Raw genomic sequence first — 18103 nt, 5'->3', positions numbered from 1 at the left:
ACCTACCGGCGCGCATATAATGCACAATTTACAGTCCTATAAAACGCTGTGGAGCAGCCGAACGTTCGCGACCGGTCGATATGATGCATCGCGTGCGATTTCCCTCCTGCGCGCGTGCATGTGCTATGCACACGCGAACGAACGCGCATATAATCATAACGCTTTCCCGTTAAGGCGCGGGCTCGTACGCGGCGAAAATTTGGAGTGGGAGAGGGGGGGGGGGGCTGATGAAATTTACGAGGGTGTAAAATTTTCATGAAATGAAAATCCTGCTGTGCACTTGAAGTGCGACGCGTATAAGCAAGAGGCTGGAGAGTCGAGTGTGTATGTAATAATAGGTATTTGCTTCAGTTTCGTAACGTACGAATTTTGGAATTCATACAAATGAAATACCTCATCTAGGAACACTTCACAATTACTTGACGCACATCATTATTTTCTTCCATTTTTCCTACTTTTAGTGCACTCTCGTCACTCTTGCTTTTGGTACTCATCGAGCTTTTCTGGCTCGAGTATAAAAGCTTTGTCGCAAGATGTAATTTTCGACAAATTATCCCGTACAACGAACTTGCATTTTGACGCTGATAGCGCAAGACTGTTTTACAACGCGAAATTTTCCAAGTACGCAGACGCATGTACAGATAATTTACTCTGTAATGGGAACCTTATACCGAGGCAAACACGCTGCCCAAATATTATATTTGCTTCATAAAGTTTATCATCACAGACTCTCGCTTAAAAAAGGGAAACAGTTGAATAATGGAAAAAACGCCGTGTTTCATGCTTACTGGTATGTGATACATACTTAAAGGTCATCACTTTTACTAAAAATACCTATCCTAACCTTTTACAATCGATATTGCTGCATTTGCAGTCTTATTAGCGACATTCACTGCTGTCGTAACAGCAGAATTAGCGGTTTCTGCGATCGCTTCCGCAACGTTTCCAGGTATCGATTGTATTTCGCTGATCAAAGTCTCGTTCATGGTTGGTACGGTGCCATTTATTCCGAGACCATATGGCGAAGACGACGCGGTTCTGAGCTGATAAATGCCAGGTGGCTTGTGGTAGTCCGCCTTCCACCTGGGAAAGGGTTGGATATTGTTGCCCTCGCACTCGCCCGCATCGAAACTTTTCGACGAGTTGCACATGATTGCATACCAGGCATCAGGATCCTTTAGCGACTCCGCGTAGTATTTGTAAGATCGACTGTGGGCGCACGAGCCGATGAGATCAGCGCCACATCCCGGCTGCCTGGGACCTCCGCCATTGGGATAAAAGTCCGCGTGGCCTAAGGGACGACGAACGCCCAAATTACCAGCGCATGTGTGGATGATTTCGACATAATTGGCGTCCTTGGTACTGATACGACCATCCGTTCCCACTAAACGAAAGCCAGGACCCGCTGGGTCCAGACCTGAAAAATGACGTTGCGATTGTTTATTAGCTGGAGTCGCTTTGCAAATGGTCGAATGCAAAAAGAATATTTTTTGAATTTTGATCACTGAAGTAGTTCACTCGCGTGTTATCTTTAGGCGAAAAAATTGCTTACATCAGAAGACCATAGTTATCGTTTAAAAGTCTACTTTCCACGGTCGTCAATAAACGCTTGGACTTGACATTAAGATAACGTATGCACATTGTAATAGTGCGATACAATGTTACTTGCTTTTATCGATTTGTTTGTATGTGTCTGTCGTAATTATACGCTCTTTGAACATAGCTTAACTACTCGCTGGATATGTTTTACATCGACGATACTGATGTTAATTGACCAGTGGAGAAAAGAATATGCTTTGGCAGGCCAGAGAAAAATTAGCGATTGACATATAACTGACCAACTACATGGCTGATGTTAGCGTCTGCCTGAAGCGCCGCTAGTCCAGCAACGTGTGCTCCTAACGAGTGACCCACCACAGAGATGTTTCTTGGATCAGAGCCCATGTCCACCAAGAAATCAATCATCTCGCCTACGAGAGCACCCACTGCGCTTACTCTATTCGCAGCGTAGAGATAATTTTCGTAGGCTATTTTGCCCCAGTCCACCGAAAGTACGTTGAAGCTGCCGTGATCCAAAAACGCTGTTAATGAAAACAGAAATATAAGCTGGTTGTGATGATCTAGTGTCACGTGTATATGAAACTAAATATAATTACCTTTGCGAAGCAGTGTGCCGATATCACTCGTGTGATTGTTTCTCCAGCCATGCACCACAACTTTCAATGGCTGACTAAAGTTTAAGAAACTCCGATTCAATATCGTGAGATTTTTGTAGTACAATTGTTGTGGTACTTTCGGATTCTTTTTTGTGTACAAAAAAAATAGTACGTCTTGTATCACTACACCGTCTGAAGTCAGGTTCACAGATGGAGTGTCGTCCATCGAGGGTGATTCCATTACCGATGGTAGATCCCCTAGAACTTAATGCCAAGCAGGAGAGTTACAGAATCCCAAAAACATCCCCCAGAATCCCATATTTACCGGTTCCGCAGAATACGAACAGCGGGACGATCGAAGTTGTCGGGTTCATGTTGAACGCGACGTTATACCGACTGGGCGATCATTCGCACCTCAACTGGCGATGCTCCGCTATCGTCGTACAATTATATTTTTTGTTAAAAGTAATATGCATAGATAGAATCGATCACTTACAAGTTATTGTTAGTTCGAACTTATTGACTCCACCGTTCATAATTAGATAGAACGAAAGTATTTGGAAGCATCAGTAATGCGGAAACTCCAAGAACTTTGGATAGTTCGGTTAAAATCTATCCTTCTAGCTCATTAAGGGTTAGCTTCTGGCTACAACTGAAGTTTTGTTGCACTGAACGATTCAATCTTATCAACACGAATATTTTTATTATAAATAAATAATGTCAAAATAAAATCTCTGATACATTTTTGTTTGCAATCGTTTGATCTCATTATGCTTTTAAAAATAATACCCTTTAATCTATTTCTACGGGCTTTAGGCCCTCTTGACCTAAACCAAATAGTGCCGTGTCAGCGGTCCTGAGAAAGTACGAGCCCTTCTTCCCTAGCTTTCCCTCGTGCGACGCACCAGCAAAAGGCAGCACATCTTTCTTATCGCAACCTCCTTTCAGAAACTCCTCGTAGTCCTTGCACTTCACAGCTACGAGTCCCTCAGGCCTCGTAATTGCCTCGGCGTAGAAGTAATAGGCCCGGTCGTGGGCGCAGTAATACTTATGATTAGGCTCATCGACGCAGCCAGGCTGATCGATGCCTCCACCGTTGGGGTAATAGTCAAGATGACCCCGAGGTTCAGCAAGCCCGTAGTAATTTGAATTTGTGTGTATAATCTCTACCACCTGAGCGTCCAATGATGAGATACCACGACCCGGCGCTGCATTAATGAAGCCTGGTCGCGCCGGATCTAGACCTAAATATGCAAGAGCAGTAGTGAATATTTCGTTTATCCACGGGATGTGAGATCTAAAAGACACTGTTTTTCTGGTCCATGAAACTTTTTAAATAAAGCGTGTGATGAAAAACCAAGACCAGAGCGCAATAGTGTTTTACTCAAAGAATCATTTTACCGCGAGAAATTGTTAATTAGACTCTTAGTTTTTTAACAAGTTTTGAAATACGAACGGGTGTTTACGCAATCTTAGTGCGATCTCAGCGCTAACCTTAAAACTAATTAGTGCCAATAAACTTTTTATTATTTGAATTCCCATCAATATAAACAGCACAGCGCCATTCTATTAAGTTTAATGAATCATTCTACCCAAAGAAAAAGGTTAATTGGACTTTAAATTCTTTTTTTGGCATTTGAAATACGAAATACCTCATGGCGTACTTCGGAAGCTTTAGCTCCTACATCCCCTTAATGAGTTTACATTTTTTAGTTTAATTTTAACATTTTAATAACTTGTAATGAATAATTACAGCAAACATTCAATATTTCATTAGACTATATGAATGTAAATTTTAATTACATTTTTTCAATAAAAAATGTTCCTTTCGATATTTGCAAAAAAAAAGTTTCATGCTAAAATTTATTATTCAATTAAGAAGTGAATTACCATTGCAAGATCAATCAAGAGTAATTAACAAGGTATAGAAAGTCTCAAAAAGAAATTTTATAACGCATTCCCTTATTTCATCCCATGTATTAAATTCCCCCGCTCGATTGACTATGCATGGAAACTGCGAAGCAGTCTATAACTAAAACATATTTTCAAACTAACCGACGAGGTGACCAACTTTATCGTGTGCCTGATATCCGGCTAATCCCATCAGCTGGGCACCCAACGAATGGCCAACCAGGGACATATTGTTCGGATCGGCGCCGCCTTGCTTCGCCAAAAAGCCAATCATTCGCGCTATGTAGGCACCACAGGCCTTTATTCGGCCCGCCGAGATCAGGTAGGGTAGCTTCGCCACGTTGCCCCAATCGACGACAATGACGTTATAGTCATCACGCGCTAGAAACGCTGTTATCGAAAAAATGTTATAGTCGCTCGGTTACGCACAAAAGAGCATCCATTTATATAAAGCTATTAACAGTACTTTGCAATGCAGTTTTGTAGGCTTTGGAGCTATATTTTACTGCCTGACGTTATTGCTTATCGCTTTAAAATATAATTGAGTAAAGTGATAAAATCGAATCTTTATCTATGTATATACATGTTTCGTTTATATAACTACGTTAATAACGATCGTATATTCGATTACGAAGTTCAAAGCCAGCAAATACTGAACAGCAACAAAAGCAGAAACTGCGTTAATGTCGTAAAGCAATTAAAATGTACATGACCTACCTCTGCGAACTGTTATGCAATTATTTCCTTGGTAAGTGTTTTGATAGCCGTGAGTCATGAACTTCGTCGCCTTACTGGAATTAAAGGAGCTCTCCTTCAACGCTTGTACATTGTCGACCCACAGCTGTTGCGGATTTTCAGGATGAGCTCGCGTGTACAGGAAGAAATGCATATCCTTCTCGACGTCCAAATCCGTGTCGTTGAACGTTATTTTAAAGTTGTACTCTAAGTCTATGTTATCACTATTCAACGACAACACTGCATTTCCTGCACAAAGCTCATTTATATTGCAGTAATAAAGTAACAAAGTAGTTAATACTAGGGATTTCATGGTGGATTATTATGTTTGAAAGACGAGAAAAAGTAAGTAGTGTCTACACAAAGATTCTAGTCTAACTGAGAGTTGTCACGTCGATAAAGCAATATCAGCTCCTCTTATCTGTAGCGTGCGTCTTGTTTCAAAATAAAATACATTAGCGTGCGGAGGCAATTCAGTCGAAGCAGACTTGGATAATGATATCGGTGTGGTCTGCAGTGACGGTGTTGACACGCTATAATCAACAATGATGACGCGACGGTTTCAATGAGAACTTATTACTATAGCTTGATTTTTCAGCGAAAATAGTACGTTTTAAAACAACGCACCTGATGTAGATTTCACGATTAGAATCGTCCTGCAATTATTTATGCTAGCCTTCATTATTCCGTTTTTGCTTCGAAACGTATATTTTTTAAAATAAAACTAGCGAGATAGCAGCGGTTAAATTTGGAATATAATAGCTCTTTCGCCTGATGTACATGAAATTTGGATGTAGTGAAGCCAACCGTTAAACCTAAATTCCGCCAAGTGGAAAATGCGTTGCAGAATGCATCGCGAAACTCCGTGCAAACATCATAATGGAGTAACGAAATTTTTGCTGCTCTTCGCTACCAGGAAATTGATAAAACGGTTTTAATTATTTTACAACGTAAACTGTTCTTTTTTTGCAAAAATTGAAGCTTGTTTCTCTCTAGAAGAAATTAATGCTTCAATATTAAAAGCTACAAAAATAATCGTATTGTGTGTCGCGAGTTAGAATAGATTGTTTTTTTTATTCTCATTCAAAACGTTTGACACCAAATCTAATAGAAGCATTTGTTAATGACCAATCAATCAAAGCAAGCCTAAAAATTCTAAACTCGCTTAACAAACAGTCCGAACTAAGCGCATCAGTTCGGAGTCTAAAGTAGATATCGTGTGAGATTCGCACGGGCGAGTAGCCGGTGCGCAGATCAATCAGAATTTAGGCTCGGGCCGTTGCTGCCGACGTTGCTAGCCGCATCTCCTCTCGGGCCGTGGACGTGCGACTATAATACGCAGGTCGTCACGTCGAGCTCGCTGCTCGCCGCAAATCCTGATTAACCTGCTTCGTCTTCATCTTCCGAGTGCGTCGGCGTCGTCATCTTCCCTCGAAATTATAACGTACTCCTGACGTAGCTTCTACTCTTTTTCGTGACCATTCGTCAGCAGGGACTCTGGTCGGAAAAATCTTGGGAATATTTTTTTCTATTACACGTATGTACACCCGAGATTTTCATGCCTGCGCGAGATTAATATGGGAATTTTTTCCTTCCCTCCTAAACAGGTTGATGATCGTCATTTCTCAGGGAAACACTAAAGTGCACGCGGAGAGTGTGTTTTATTATTATATATGTTAGTCGTAGATCCGAGTTACATTACGGCTGAGTAAAAGGCTCCATTTGGGTCAAGCAATGGCAGCGAGCCAGTCGAATCAAATGCTCACTGGCTTCCAAGAGAGTTAGTGTAAGTGACTTTAATGAAAAGCGATCGTCTAATATAAATACCCAGCAGTAATGATTTATTGTGTTGTCTCTAAAAAATAAATTCCAAATTTTTTCACATATGCGTTGTATGAAAAAACAAGACACTTTCCCGAGCACAATGCTACTCCATTAAACGCAACACGCCCCTCGAGCACCAGTGTGCGTAAAAAGCTTTTGTCGATCCGTTCCATCCCTGTACTAACAGAAAATCTATACTCGGCTCATCTTCATATACGCCTTTATCGTCGAAACAGCCGGAAGCTATTGTTTCAAACGCAGCGCGCATCGTCGACTGATCCTCCTTTTTTCTTCTGTTCTTCTAGGATATCGACGCCGTTCCAAGTGGCAGCGGTGGTGCTGATCCTCGCTGGGACAATATCCGCCCTGATCGGTCATTGCTGCTCGGATCACAGGACGCTCGTCGCTTGTGGCCTCTTCCTCCTCGGCGGTGAGTACCACCCAGCGAACACATATTCGCTCTTTTCTCTGAGCCGAGATCCCTGCCCCTCGAGGTGTATATACATCGACTGGAAAAACAAAGACACCCTCGAGGATCGGTTAACGCTCGCCGAGCTTCGTATATGTGCGCCGGGCGTTATACAGGGGAAAACCCGGGAGATCGTGATGGTCATATTGAGAAGCTCGAAGTACGCTAGCGCAACCCGGATAATGGCGCAGTCGTGAAAATCACCCACTCGACCAGGATAACTATGTATACAACGCCTTGCGATCTACTCGGGCGTTCTCTTTCTTCTCGCCATTAGGACGGTTAGTTTCTCCGAGCGGTACTTGGTTGTTCGGAATTTCCGCTCGCGAATCAATGACCCCGTGATGGGGAAAAATATCGGTCGTGTTGTATAGATTATAGTTTTGGAAGGTTTTGTTTTTCCGATTTCGCTTCGTAGAAAATCTCCATCGCTATGTTGTAATTGGATATGTATATTTCAACTGCAATAACAATTTTAGAAAAGCCTAGGGCCAAATTGTGGACAACAGCGATTTCCCAACAAAATGCAATTGGATATTGCATTCGTTTAACGCAAAGAATGCAAAAAAACAAAACAATGAATGCGTCAAACCAATTCTATATCAAAAACACTTTTTTATAGATGAACGTACACGATTTCGTATTGCCAAGTTTGATGAAAAATTGCCCTCACAACAAAGTTCTCGATTTCGTTAAGCTCTGCCAACGGCCAATCAGCATTCAAAAACTGTAGAGGTCTCGAGCGGCGTACTCCACGAAGCTCTAGCCGTATAGAAAAAAAAAGATTCCACTCGCGAAAAAAGTTTAATCGAATCACTTAGTCGGGCTAACGGACTGCAGCAATTCGAACTCCACCTAGTCCCGTGTACACGCGCTCTCAGCGCGAGAGTGAAAAATCATCTAGCGCACGTCGACGCGCTTGTATTTTCCCCGGTGTTTGAGTGCAACGACGACGCGATTAAAAGAAAAATGCTCTCGCCTGCCGAAAGCTCGAAAAAAAGAGAGAAAAACCGCCCGTGGGCCACATTCGTCGGCCAGTCACGTATACGGAGGCAGAGGGAGCGAGAGAGAGAGAGAGAGAGAGAGAGAGAGAGAGAGAGAGAGAGAGCGGACGTGTCGCCGTTGTGTGTAAGGGTATGAACGTATCGCGTCTGGCCTTTCCTCCAGAGGCACAATGGCAATTCTTGATCTCGACGGCTCAGCGCGTAAGCAGCCGCCGCCGCGTATGACGTACGACGCGGCTGTAATATATGTACGCGCGAAGCCGCGTCGTCACGTGTCTCGGCGCGAAGGGCTGCCCATTGTTTAGCAGCGGCACGCGCGTCCGCAAGCTCCGCCGCATTTCTTTTATTATATTTTTTCAGCTTTCTCGAGTTTTATTTTTTTAGCATTATCGGGCTTTTCTACGAGGTTTAGAGTGGCTTTGCTGCGTTATGTACGCGTCGGAGGCGATGATGGATACTTCGGGGCTTTTATCGAGAGCGTCGATGGATTTATTTTGTATTATACTTAGTGGTTACGTTATATTGACTTGGACGCGTAGATAAAATTAGATAATTGATCAATGCATGAATTTACACTGGATGACGATGACATGAAAATTCATGATTTGGAAATTCAAATGCAGTATGTATAGGTATTACAAATAATCCGTGGTTCCGTCCTCAATTCATTCTCGTTATAAACCACGACGGCGAAACTAACAAATTCATTTCCAATGTAGCGTGTACACACATCACTGCAGGTACGCGTCGCACTAAACGAAGTGCGGCAACGCGTGAAGCGCGCAAAAAGCTCGTGTGGCCAAGATCCCGTAAAGCTCTGCGCTGCGTAATTACGGATTCGCGGTGACGCAGGAGCGCGCGAATGGCTGATTTATAAATGACGCTTCGGCCTAATTGATGAGTCCAACAGCGCGACCATCAAGCGTTGATGTCTGCCATTCGCGCTCGACCGTTACTATGTGTGATTTGGAGTGTGCTTTTGACAAAGATTTACGAGAAAAAGTTTTTTCTTCTAGTTTTTTGACCGTTGTATAGACGTTTTAAATCCATGCACAGGCTCGAACAGTCATTACGTAATCCTATTTGTTTACGTTAAAAGACAAAGAAATTGTTTTAACCGAGAAACTTACTTGTATTCGGGTAGCTAGTGGTAAACTATTCAGTGAAATAATTCTACCAAACTGTGTGTACCGAATCATTATTTGTACGTAGTAATTAAAAAATATAAATGACCGGGTAAATAATATCATTATTGATACCTATTCCTCGTAAAATCAACTCATTTGTAACTAAGCTGGTTTTACTGCAATGGAATCAATATTGACCATGTATATGGCATATAACAGCTATATTGGTCAAAAGTACACAATAATGTTTACGTTACGATTATAAGTAAACACAACGTGCGTTGAAACTGGCATTTAGTCACTAGCACACTGCATACGATAAATATACACACGATACATATGATATGCCGTCGCTATAAAAAACTACTGTTACTCGTCGATGTGTACATTTTCACTGTACCTCACCCGGGTCACTCGCTGCGTGGTAATTAACAATTAAGTGCTTCGAATAATTTCAAATTAGAAAGAATTTCGAAACACAGAAATAGACAGATCGCTTATCTCGGAGTCTATAAAATTTGCGATTGTTCGTTACATTGATTTTCAATAGATAAACTGCATTTGAGAGATTTTCGATTGAGTTTATAGAAAAGGAATATTTTTATTATTATACCCCCCTTTCCTGACCCCACCCCGTGAAATACACCTTTTTCAAGTAAACAAAAAACTGTACTGTTCCTGTCCAGAACAGGAACACTCAAGAGAGCGCACAGTCTACATTGACTTTTGTCTCAACTTGATAATGGGAAAGTTCTTGATTAGCACCGCGGAATCAGACGATATTCCCACCAGCTTACAAATAAGACTAAGAATCTGGTTACTTCGCTCGAGAGAATTCAATTATATGAATTCGTTCGAGGGTACTCCCCGTCCCGCCGGATTAAGGGATATCTTTTCATCATCAAGTCTTTCGATTTCCTCTACTCTCCAATTGACATTTCAGCTCTTGATAGAGAACTGAGATATCGCCAGTCAGCACATTCTTATGATCAAAATGTTTGTGGAGTTAAATTTCAGGTCTTTATTCCGTAGAATAGTATGAATTTCATCCTATTACTCGTTAGCCGCTGAAAATAGGGTCGCGTTGGCTTTATTCAGCTCAGGCGACGCAGCAAGAGAGAAACAGAGAGAGAGAGAGAGAGAGAGAGAGAGAGAGAGAGAGAGAGAGAGAGAGAGAGAGAGCCGCTTAAAAGCAAAATAGCGCCTCAGCAAATTGATGCAACAATTAATCATCAAAGTAATTAACGAACAAAAACAGAGCGAGAGAGAGAGAGAGAGAGAGAGAGAGAGAGAGAGAGAGAGTATGAATCCGAGTCGCCAAGCATGGTATAACCATCCCCCAACTCCGTCCGACTTCTCAGCGCCACGAGCGTTTCAGCATTTATCTCGCCGCTCCCAGCTACCTCCACCTCCTTTTCTGTTTCTCTCGAGCGCATAAAAGGTCCACTGCCGCGCGATTTCCTCTCAGCAAGCGACAAACTTTGCGAAAGAGCCCGAAACCCAAGACAAAGATGAGCTGCAAGCAGCGACACGGGAGAGTATACGCCGAGGTATACGCACTCATGAGCGCAACAAACAAACACGCGCGAGGAAAATTATCCACCAAGTAATAACGCTCGTGCGCGATGGTTAAAAATTGTAAATCGCTGCCGTGACGAGAGTGCAATCACCTCGGCGCCAAAGGTTTTTCGTTCATTGTTTGTAACGAATGCTGTATTTTCAACAAGGATTCAGGATGAAGTACGCTGATTTTGGCGTGCCACTGGAATACCTGGAAACTAGAGATGCATTTGATAACTGGCAGGGAGTGAAGAACTTCAGAGCGCACGGTTTTCAGTTATGTCGGAATGTATACAACGAGAAATACGGTTCGTTCATTGTACTGAAGTAACCGTAATGTTTGATATTGTATGCACGAATTATTCCATTTTATTTATTTAAACTACTCGTGTATTAAACTGACGCGTGTAAATGCGAAAGGCACATGTATTAACCTAATCGAAGGCCTGTCAATAAATAGTTAAATCTGCGGCGTCGTTTATCTCTCGTTCCTGACGTTTATGACGAAAGTAATTTCCGGACCCCGTGTGCCTTTATTGCCGAGGATTCGCTCACATGCATCATGTTCGTACAAATATTTTTCCATTTATTTTGCGACAAAAAACTTTACAATAAACGAAACTTTTTTGAGGGTTTTCGTTCGTAAAACTCGCCGAATAACGACTATTTTTCCCGGCAAATTGAAAACCTCTCTATCGACCCGCACACATACACACACATACATTCATTTAGAGTGTCATTTAAAAAAAGAGAAAATTAAAATAGAATAAAATTAAAATAGAAGCCTCCATGCTCGCACTGTATAAATATGTTGTACAAATATACCTCGAAGCAAGATTGAATACTGCAAACCGGAGCTCTATAAGTAATGGGAAAAAGCTTTCGGCTTATAATTTTTTTACAAAACAGAATTAAAATTTAATATCAAGCGCGCACGCTAGAATAAATCCGTTCCCGCTCGAGCCCAAAATTTCCGGCCTTTTTGCATCGAAAGCAAACTCGGGCGCGCATGTCGTCGACCCCAATCCCTCAAATTCCTGCTTTCGCTCGCAAAATAATCGAGTCACCACGTGGCGGGCGTTTCTGCCGCGTCCTTTCTCCTGCCGTAGCTCGGCTGTGTGACGCGCTAATGGGTCCCGCAGCGGCATTTGTAAATCCACGTCTTGCCACGGCGCGACTGTAACTACTGCGGCATACACTTGCGAGGTTAATGCACCCGCGACGCATTAGCGGCCGTGCGCTCGCAACGGCGAAAAACGGCTGGAACGACTCTCGGCGCGAGCTTCTTCGCTGGAGAGATTAAGCAGTGTATATTTACCAGAAGCTTTCTTAATTTCGCCCATAGTTTACTCTTCTTCCGCGGCGAGGCTCGTTCTTTAATTTTTATTCGCTGTCTCGATTTTCCCGGCGAGATAGAGCGCGCGCGACGGGGTAAAGGAGCAGAGACCGCGAGAGAGAGAGAGAGAGAGAGAGAGAGAGAGAGAGAGAGAGAGAGAGAGAGAGAGAGAGAGAGAGAGAGAGAGAAAGAGAGAGAGCGCAGGAAATTAATCAGGGAATACCGGGACAGATTAATCGTGCCCTCTTAGATGTCGTTTCCATTTTCCTGAGAGATAGGGAAATATCGAGATTGGCCTGCGGCGCTCGACTTGGTAATTCAATTCTTTATTCTACTTCGTCTTTCCCTCTCTCTCGATTCCTCGTTCTCTTTCGCTTCCTGTAGCGTTCCGAATCTACGACGTGAAGTTGAGCAAAATGTAATTTCCGATTATACTTTTCAGTTGAAGGTGAAATATTCAAATTGTACAGAGATTTCCTCTGCGAAATTTAATACCGAGTTGTACAATGCACGAAAAAAAAAGTCAAAAACCCTCTCAGACATCCGAAATTTGAAGGCACACAACGCGCGGAGCACTAGTGCCATCAGCGTGGAGGAAGGGGCGTTGGGAGAAAATAAAAATGACATCCGCAGCGCCAACGCGTCTCTATACTCTCTCCCTCTCTCAGCTCCGCAGCTCGTATACGTCTAGCTCAGCTAACCCTCATACACACATCCGCGCGTAGGTACGTGCAGCGGAGTCCATATACACACCAGGGCGAGCGCTGAAGCGTTCCATTTTCTCTCTTACTCGCGCGAGGAGAGATTTCTCCTCGGTCGTGTGCGCGGAGGGTAGCAGTCTGAAAAGGTCACCTTAACGAGGCACCTTTTCTCCACTTTTGCAAAGACGCCAAGCCGACAGAGAGAAGAAGCAACTGCGACGGCTCTTATTTATCGGACAGCTTCAGCAGCGACGACTTACTTTGTAAATCTCGCGCGCCACTCGGAATTTTTACCGAATCTATTCTCGCGCAGTCCGTTAGGAGGAAGACCGCGGGGGTGGCTGATGGCGGATTTTATTGGCCTCGTTAGAGAGGTAATTTCTTCCGGATCGGGATTTCGCTATTGGCGATTTGGGTGGAGTCGGGAAGGCCGAGAGGCGGGACTGGATTTTCAAATTTATGGGGGGTAGTTGAGACGTCGCTTACGCCGATAAAATGGACATTATGTCGAAGAAGTGCTGCTTAGAAGGCATATTTTAAATTCGCAGCTTAAAGTGTTGTTATTACTATTTTTTTTTATATACTAGAACGCTGCTAAACTTTTCAAATTTTCGAGTCGCTAACTGTCTCGCCTTACAACGATGCATTTGCAATTCAGGCCTGGGCGCGGTAGACACAAATCAACGTCTTCAAAGTTACGTACAATATTTCCATGCGGAGGGAGGCTGTAGAGCGAGAGAGAAAGCATGGATCCGTTATATATCTATACACGCAGCGTGTTGCGATTCGGCGTGCCTTCTTGGCTTCTTGATGCTTCGCAACCATTATGATTTAGTGGCCCTCATGCGAACGGTTATAATGCGACTGCGCGTACAGGCCTGTGCGTTGCGCTCGGATGATTTCGTACAATGCCGTGGCTCGGAATGTCTCGAGAGTCGTGAGCTTGCTGCTTTGCTGTGTTTAATGGGATTTCCAAAATTTTTGATGGATGACGTAGGTATACTTCTTTTTTATCCCAGACGAAATATTATCGGTCATGTCTCCCGTGTAACGCTATTATCGGAAAAAAATATCGACACAGGCGTATTATGTACAAAGTCTGATCGAGTTTAGTAACGTCTTTCTAAAAAAGTAATTCGCGAAACCGGCGACGCAAAAAAACCGCCTTGATTTACAGAGACACGCACCGGATCGACGATCGCCGCAGGTACATCTCGCGTGGAATCTGCATCAGCGGCATCACGCATCTGCGGCCTCGAAAAAGAAAGGGTCGAGCAAAGCAGGACACGAAGATGGATATATATATAACGGTTCGGTAGGCCACGGCTCTCGCTCGAGCGCACAGTCCTTTTAGCGATTTCGCCGACCACGCCAGAGCCCGTTTGTATATATATATATATATATATAGACGCAGGATCTCGGCTCGTCTCTTTTTTCGTCTACGTCGTGCTAGTAGCTTCCGGTCGAATCACGACCGATAAGAGCCGCTGCAGCGACCTCGCGCGCGCGAAATCTATTTCCAGAGCTGCCCGAGGAATTCACGGTGCCAGCAGTTATACGCAGCGCCGGCCGTAATGCCGCATCTAAAGGAATCCGAGCTACTGCTACTGCTAGGTGCTGGCGCGAGAGGCACAGGATACTTTAAGAAGGACACCCTGAATATTTTTCCAGGTGCGGTTGGGACCTTTTTTTTAATATACGATGAAAAGCTGCTCGTTAGAGATCCTCTGTAAGAATTCCGCGAATTTGGTCGTCGAGAGTGAATCTTCTGTATTGCTTTTACAGGGAACGAAGTCTAACCAACGGCTCTGTTGACAATGCTAAGAGACAAGTTCGAATTTACACTATTTTCAGCGGCAAAATTGTTTGCGCGTCTTGTATTTACCTAAAAACTGCGAATCTACTTCGCTCCTCTTCAAAAAAAATATTTTCCTTAGCTCTCTGTTGCTCCCTCAAGCCTCTTCACAAAGAATATTTACACGAGCTCTTTTTTCATCAATTTCTCTTCTGAGAGCTTAAACCCCTTTTACAGACCTCCGAGCGCTTGGAAAATCGAGGCAGCAGCGAATAATATATAATATTCTCTCCTACATCACGCAACGATCCCCTCTTCCTTTTTTCGTCTCCTCTGGCGCAAATATGCTCACATTTTTCGGCTGAGTAATTATTGCTGCATGCAAAAAAATGTAATTATACGCAAAAGCAAACGCACAGTTCTCCCGAAATTAGTCATTCACTGGATACGCCATCAAAGAGATAAAAGCGAAAGGCCTGATCCAACTCGAGTTGGAATTCCCAGGAACTTTTAAATTAATATTCAAGACCAAACATTATAAATCAACGCTCGCTAGCAGATCCACTGGCTTTTCTGCTCGGCTCCTCTCAATATATGAGTTTTCCCTTTCGCTCTACGAGAAACCGTGTATTATGTAGAGACAGCTTTCATTTATTGCGCGAGATGATTTAATTTGCGCGGCCGTCATCGGAGAGATTATGGGTGTGGAAAAAGGCAGAAAATAATTTTATAGCTATATTCTACTCGACTAAGTTCTCCTGCAAACACGCGCAAACAAACTTCGAGGGTCGAACCATTCAATTTAGATTAAATTAAGAACAATTTTCGCTTATTAAACTAAACGCGCGCACAAGTATTGTCAGTAGAGGCGTAAATTCAGTTTCATAAATCGCGCATGCATACACCCAAGTGAATTAGCAAGCCGAATCGCTTTTTGAATTATCTCCCGGCTAAATCGCGTTGAATTGTGTTTCGCGCTGGAATTTATATAATATAGCCGCTGCGCGCGACTCTCGCTCTGAATTACTCTTGCGCACCAAGTCGCGTTTTGAATTTATATTTGGATAGTACGCGTGCATAGCACATGCACAGCCAGTGCTCAAAATATAACCGCACATTGTTATGCGCGTAAACGACTTATTGCTCGCAGCAGCATTGTGCAATTATTATCCATTGAATAGCTATAGAGTCTCGAATAGCGAGTGTGCATAATCATCATCGATCCCGTCCAGTGTCGGATTGGATTTAGCACAGTGTCGAGTACCACGCATACATTAACCTCTCGAGGTATAGCTATATAATTCGCGAATTGAGTGCGAGAAGGTGTCAATTACTGACTAGTTGATTAATGGGCAAAATAACGTGCTACAATTCTGCAACAACATCTAGCTTGATTCAACGTTTCTGAAAACTTAATTCCAGCAATTATCTCTATTCTAGCATGCGTGCTTTTTTGAATATACTTTTGCGGTGTACACAGCCATCACACACGCAATATAACAAGCCCATTTCCCAAGATTAGGTTATATTCCGCTCGCTCCCACTCTTCTTATCTCGCGTACACGCGCGCTACATTTTTTCCTCCGCTCTCACAATCCCGAAATTTATTCCGATCGGATAAGCGAGTACAAAATGCATTCCGCCGCCGCTGCCGCGCGCTCTCGATTCCTCGACGCCTATTTCGGCTCAACGGCTCTCTCTCTCTCTCTCTCTCTCTCTCTCTCTCAAACTTAATCCTGCGAGTAAATCTGAGAACGTGTATAAGGAATAATCCGAGGAGGGGAAATAGAAATCGCAGAGGCGCGCGCGTGTAACGTCGCCGCGGCAAAATTGATTCTGGAACGCGTCGGCGTGACGCCTTTAATAACCTTCTCTCCTCGTCGGTTCCCCGAGAGACGCGCGGTGTGACGTCTTGCTGTAACAACGGAGGGGTCGGGGTCTACGCTCTAGTTATATGAAACCGCGATGATTTGCTTGCAAAGGGATGCGAGAGGGAGGTTTATAAAAAGCTATTTGAATGCTTATTTTATTTTCTGAGAATTGTCATCGCGTGCTCGCTCATTCGAATCGACTTTTATTTATGTTACGGAGGATGGATATCAGGTAGTAACCTATATTGCCTTCAATATTGACACAAATTCCATGACAAGTTTCGATTCAGTCATTCAACATTTCACAATTTTTTTCCCACTAAAGTCGGCCTGTAAAATCAATCATCCCGAGAGCGCTGTATGCATTCAAATAAGTAATCAGGTAACCCAACTGGAGCAGAGACAATGATTCCTCGACGTAGATATTACCTCTTCCTTCCGCCGCGATAAAGCAGCGATACAGCTCCACATTACGCACCAGCTAGAGCCCCCCGAAGACGGAAAGTCATATAGATGTCAGACTACGGAAGGGGCGACGGCAGTAAAGTTTCGTCCCCGTCTGTCGCGATCATTACACCTCTCTCGCATGCGGCCTCGCTATATGTATCCTCGAAATCGTGAGTCAGACGATCATCATACTGCGAACTTTACAAGCAACGGCGTTTATTAAACCGCGCTTATGCGAAACCAGGTCGAAGTTTCTATTGACTTGCGCGCGGTGTCGTTGTTATTTGTTTAGATCGCGGCGGGGCAAGGGTCGTCGTGGCTGAGGAAGTGGACGCGACCGGCTGTTTTCGAGGAAATATGGCCGGAGTTTGGAAAGAGAGTACGGATGGAGACTACCACGGTCCGGCCAAAGGAAGAGAGAGAGAGAGAGAGAGAGAGAGAGAGAGAGAGAGAGAGAGAGAGAGAAACGACTGCGCGACAGTTACAAATGTCGCCGATAGTTCGGAATTGATTGAGCGCTCGGGAGTGATTCGTGTGGAAGTTTGAATTTTCGAATTGTTCGCTCCGGAGTTTGCGGGGCTTCGCTAGAACTAAAGTGTTATTAGTATTTCGAATTTGGCGGAATTCTTGATCTGCAATGTATCAGAAGCATTTCTACCGATCATTAGTGCGATTCAACAAAGGAAAGCTGTCATGGTCGGAGTGTGTATTTGGCCCCGCTATTCTTCGGCAAAGGAGGACAGTCTCCGCGTCATTGCAATCGTAACTTCGACAAAAAAAAAGGGACTGCCGAGGCTTCGTTCCGTCTTATTCTATTTGACTGCTGCCTCCGCGATGGCCTACAATATTTTAGCAGACGAGGTCTCAACGGCGGACCACACCTCCGCTCTCTATTCTTTCAAACTTTATTCAAAGCCCTCAGAGAGCTGCCTTTCTTCCTTCTGACTATATGACAGGCGAGTTCGCCATCGTCACTCGGCTTTCAACGCTTCTTTTCTCCTCGGTCAGGGTAAAAAAAATTCGCGCTGGATGTCCGGCCCCTTTTTTCCTATTTCGTAATGAGATTTTTCGGCGCAGCGTGAAATCGAGGAAAGTGTCAGAAACACGAATCACAATAAAGAATGGTCCTGTGCACAAAAAGCTTTGTCGAAGCTTTAAAGCATCGCT

The 18103-nt window shown here is 43.7% G+C and overlaps 2 protein-coding genes across 4 annotated transcripts in view; one reads left to right on the top strand and one right to left on the bottom strand.

The window, feature by feature from the left end:
• The window catches only part of LOC100678312, a 100843-nt gene that overhangs the window by 66720 nt on the left and 16020 nt on the right, over window positions 1-18103 (top strand). For all 3 annotated transcript variants that reach the window (XM_016990084.2, XM_016990083.2, XM_031931696.1), the window contains one exon: window positions 6932-7056. In XM_016990084.2, the coding sequence (XP_016845573.1) occupies window positions 6932-7056 (125 nt within the window). The remainder of the gene's footprint in view (window positions 1-6931; window positions 7057-18103) is intronic.
• Window positions 758-5183, bottom strand: LOC100124144 (phospholipase A1-like). Its single transcript, XM_001607962.6, has 6 exons — window positions 4785-5183; window positions 4212-4457; window positions 2482-3400; window positions 2157-2420; window positions 1839-2081; window positions 758-1417 (listed from the first exon to the last, which is right to left on the bottom strand). The coding sequence occupies exons 3-6, from the start codon at window positions 2528-2530 to the stop codon at window positions 840-842; spliced, it is 1134 nt and encodes a 377-aa protein (XP_001608012.1). The 5' UTR covers window positions 2531-3400; window positions 4212-4457; window positions 4785-5183; the 3' UTR covers window positions 758-839.

Source organism: Nasonia vitripennis, chromosome 5, assembly GCF_009193385.2.
Source record: "Nasonia vitripennis strain AsymCx chromosome 5, Nvit_psr_1.1, whole genome shotgun sequence".
Lineage (NCBI taxonomy): Eukaryota > Metazoa > Arthropoda > Insecta > Hymenoptera > Pteromalidae > Nasonia > Nasonia vitripennis.
The sequence above is the reverse complement of the archived record's forward strand: the minus strand, read 5'-3'. Positions and strand labels throughout refer to the sequence as shown.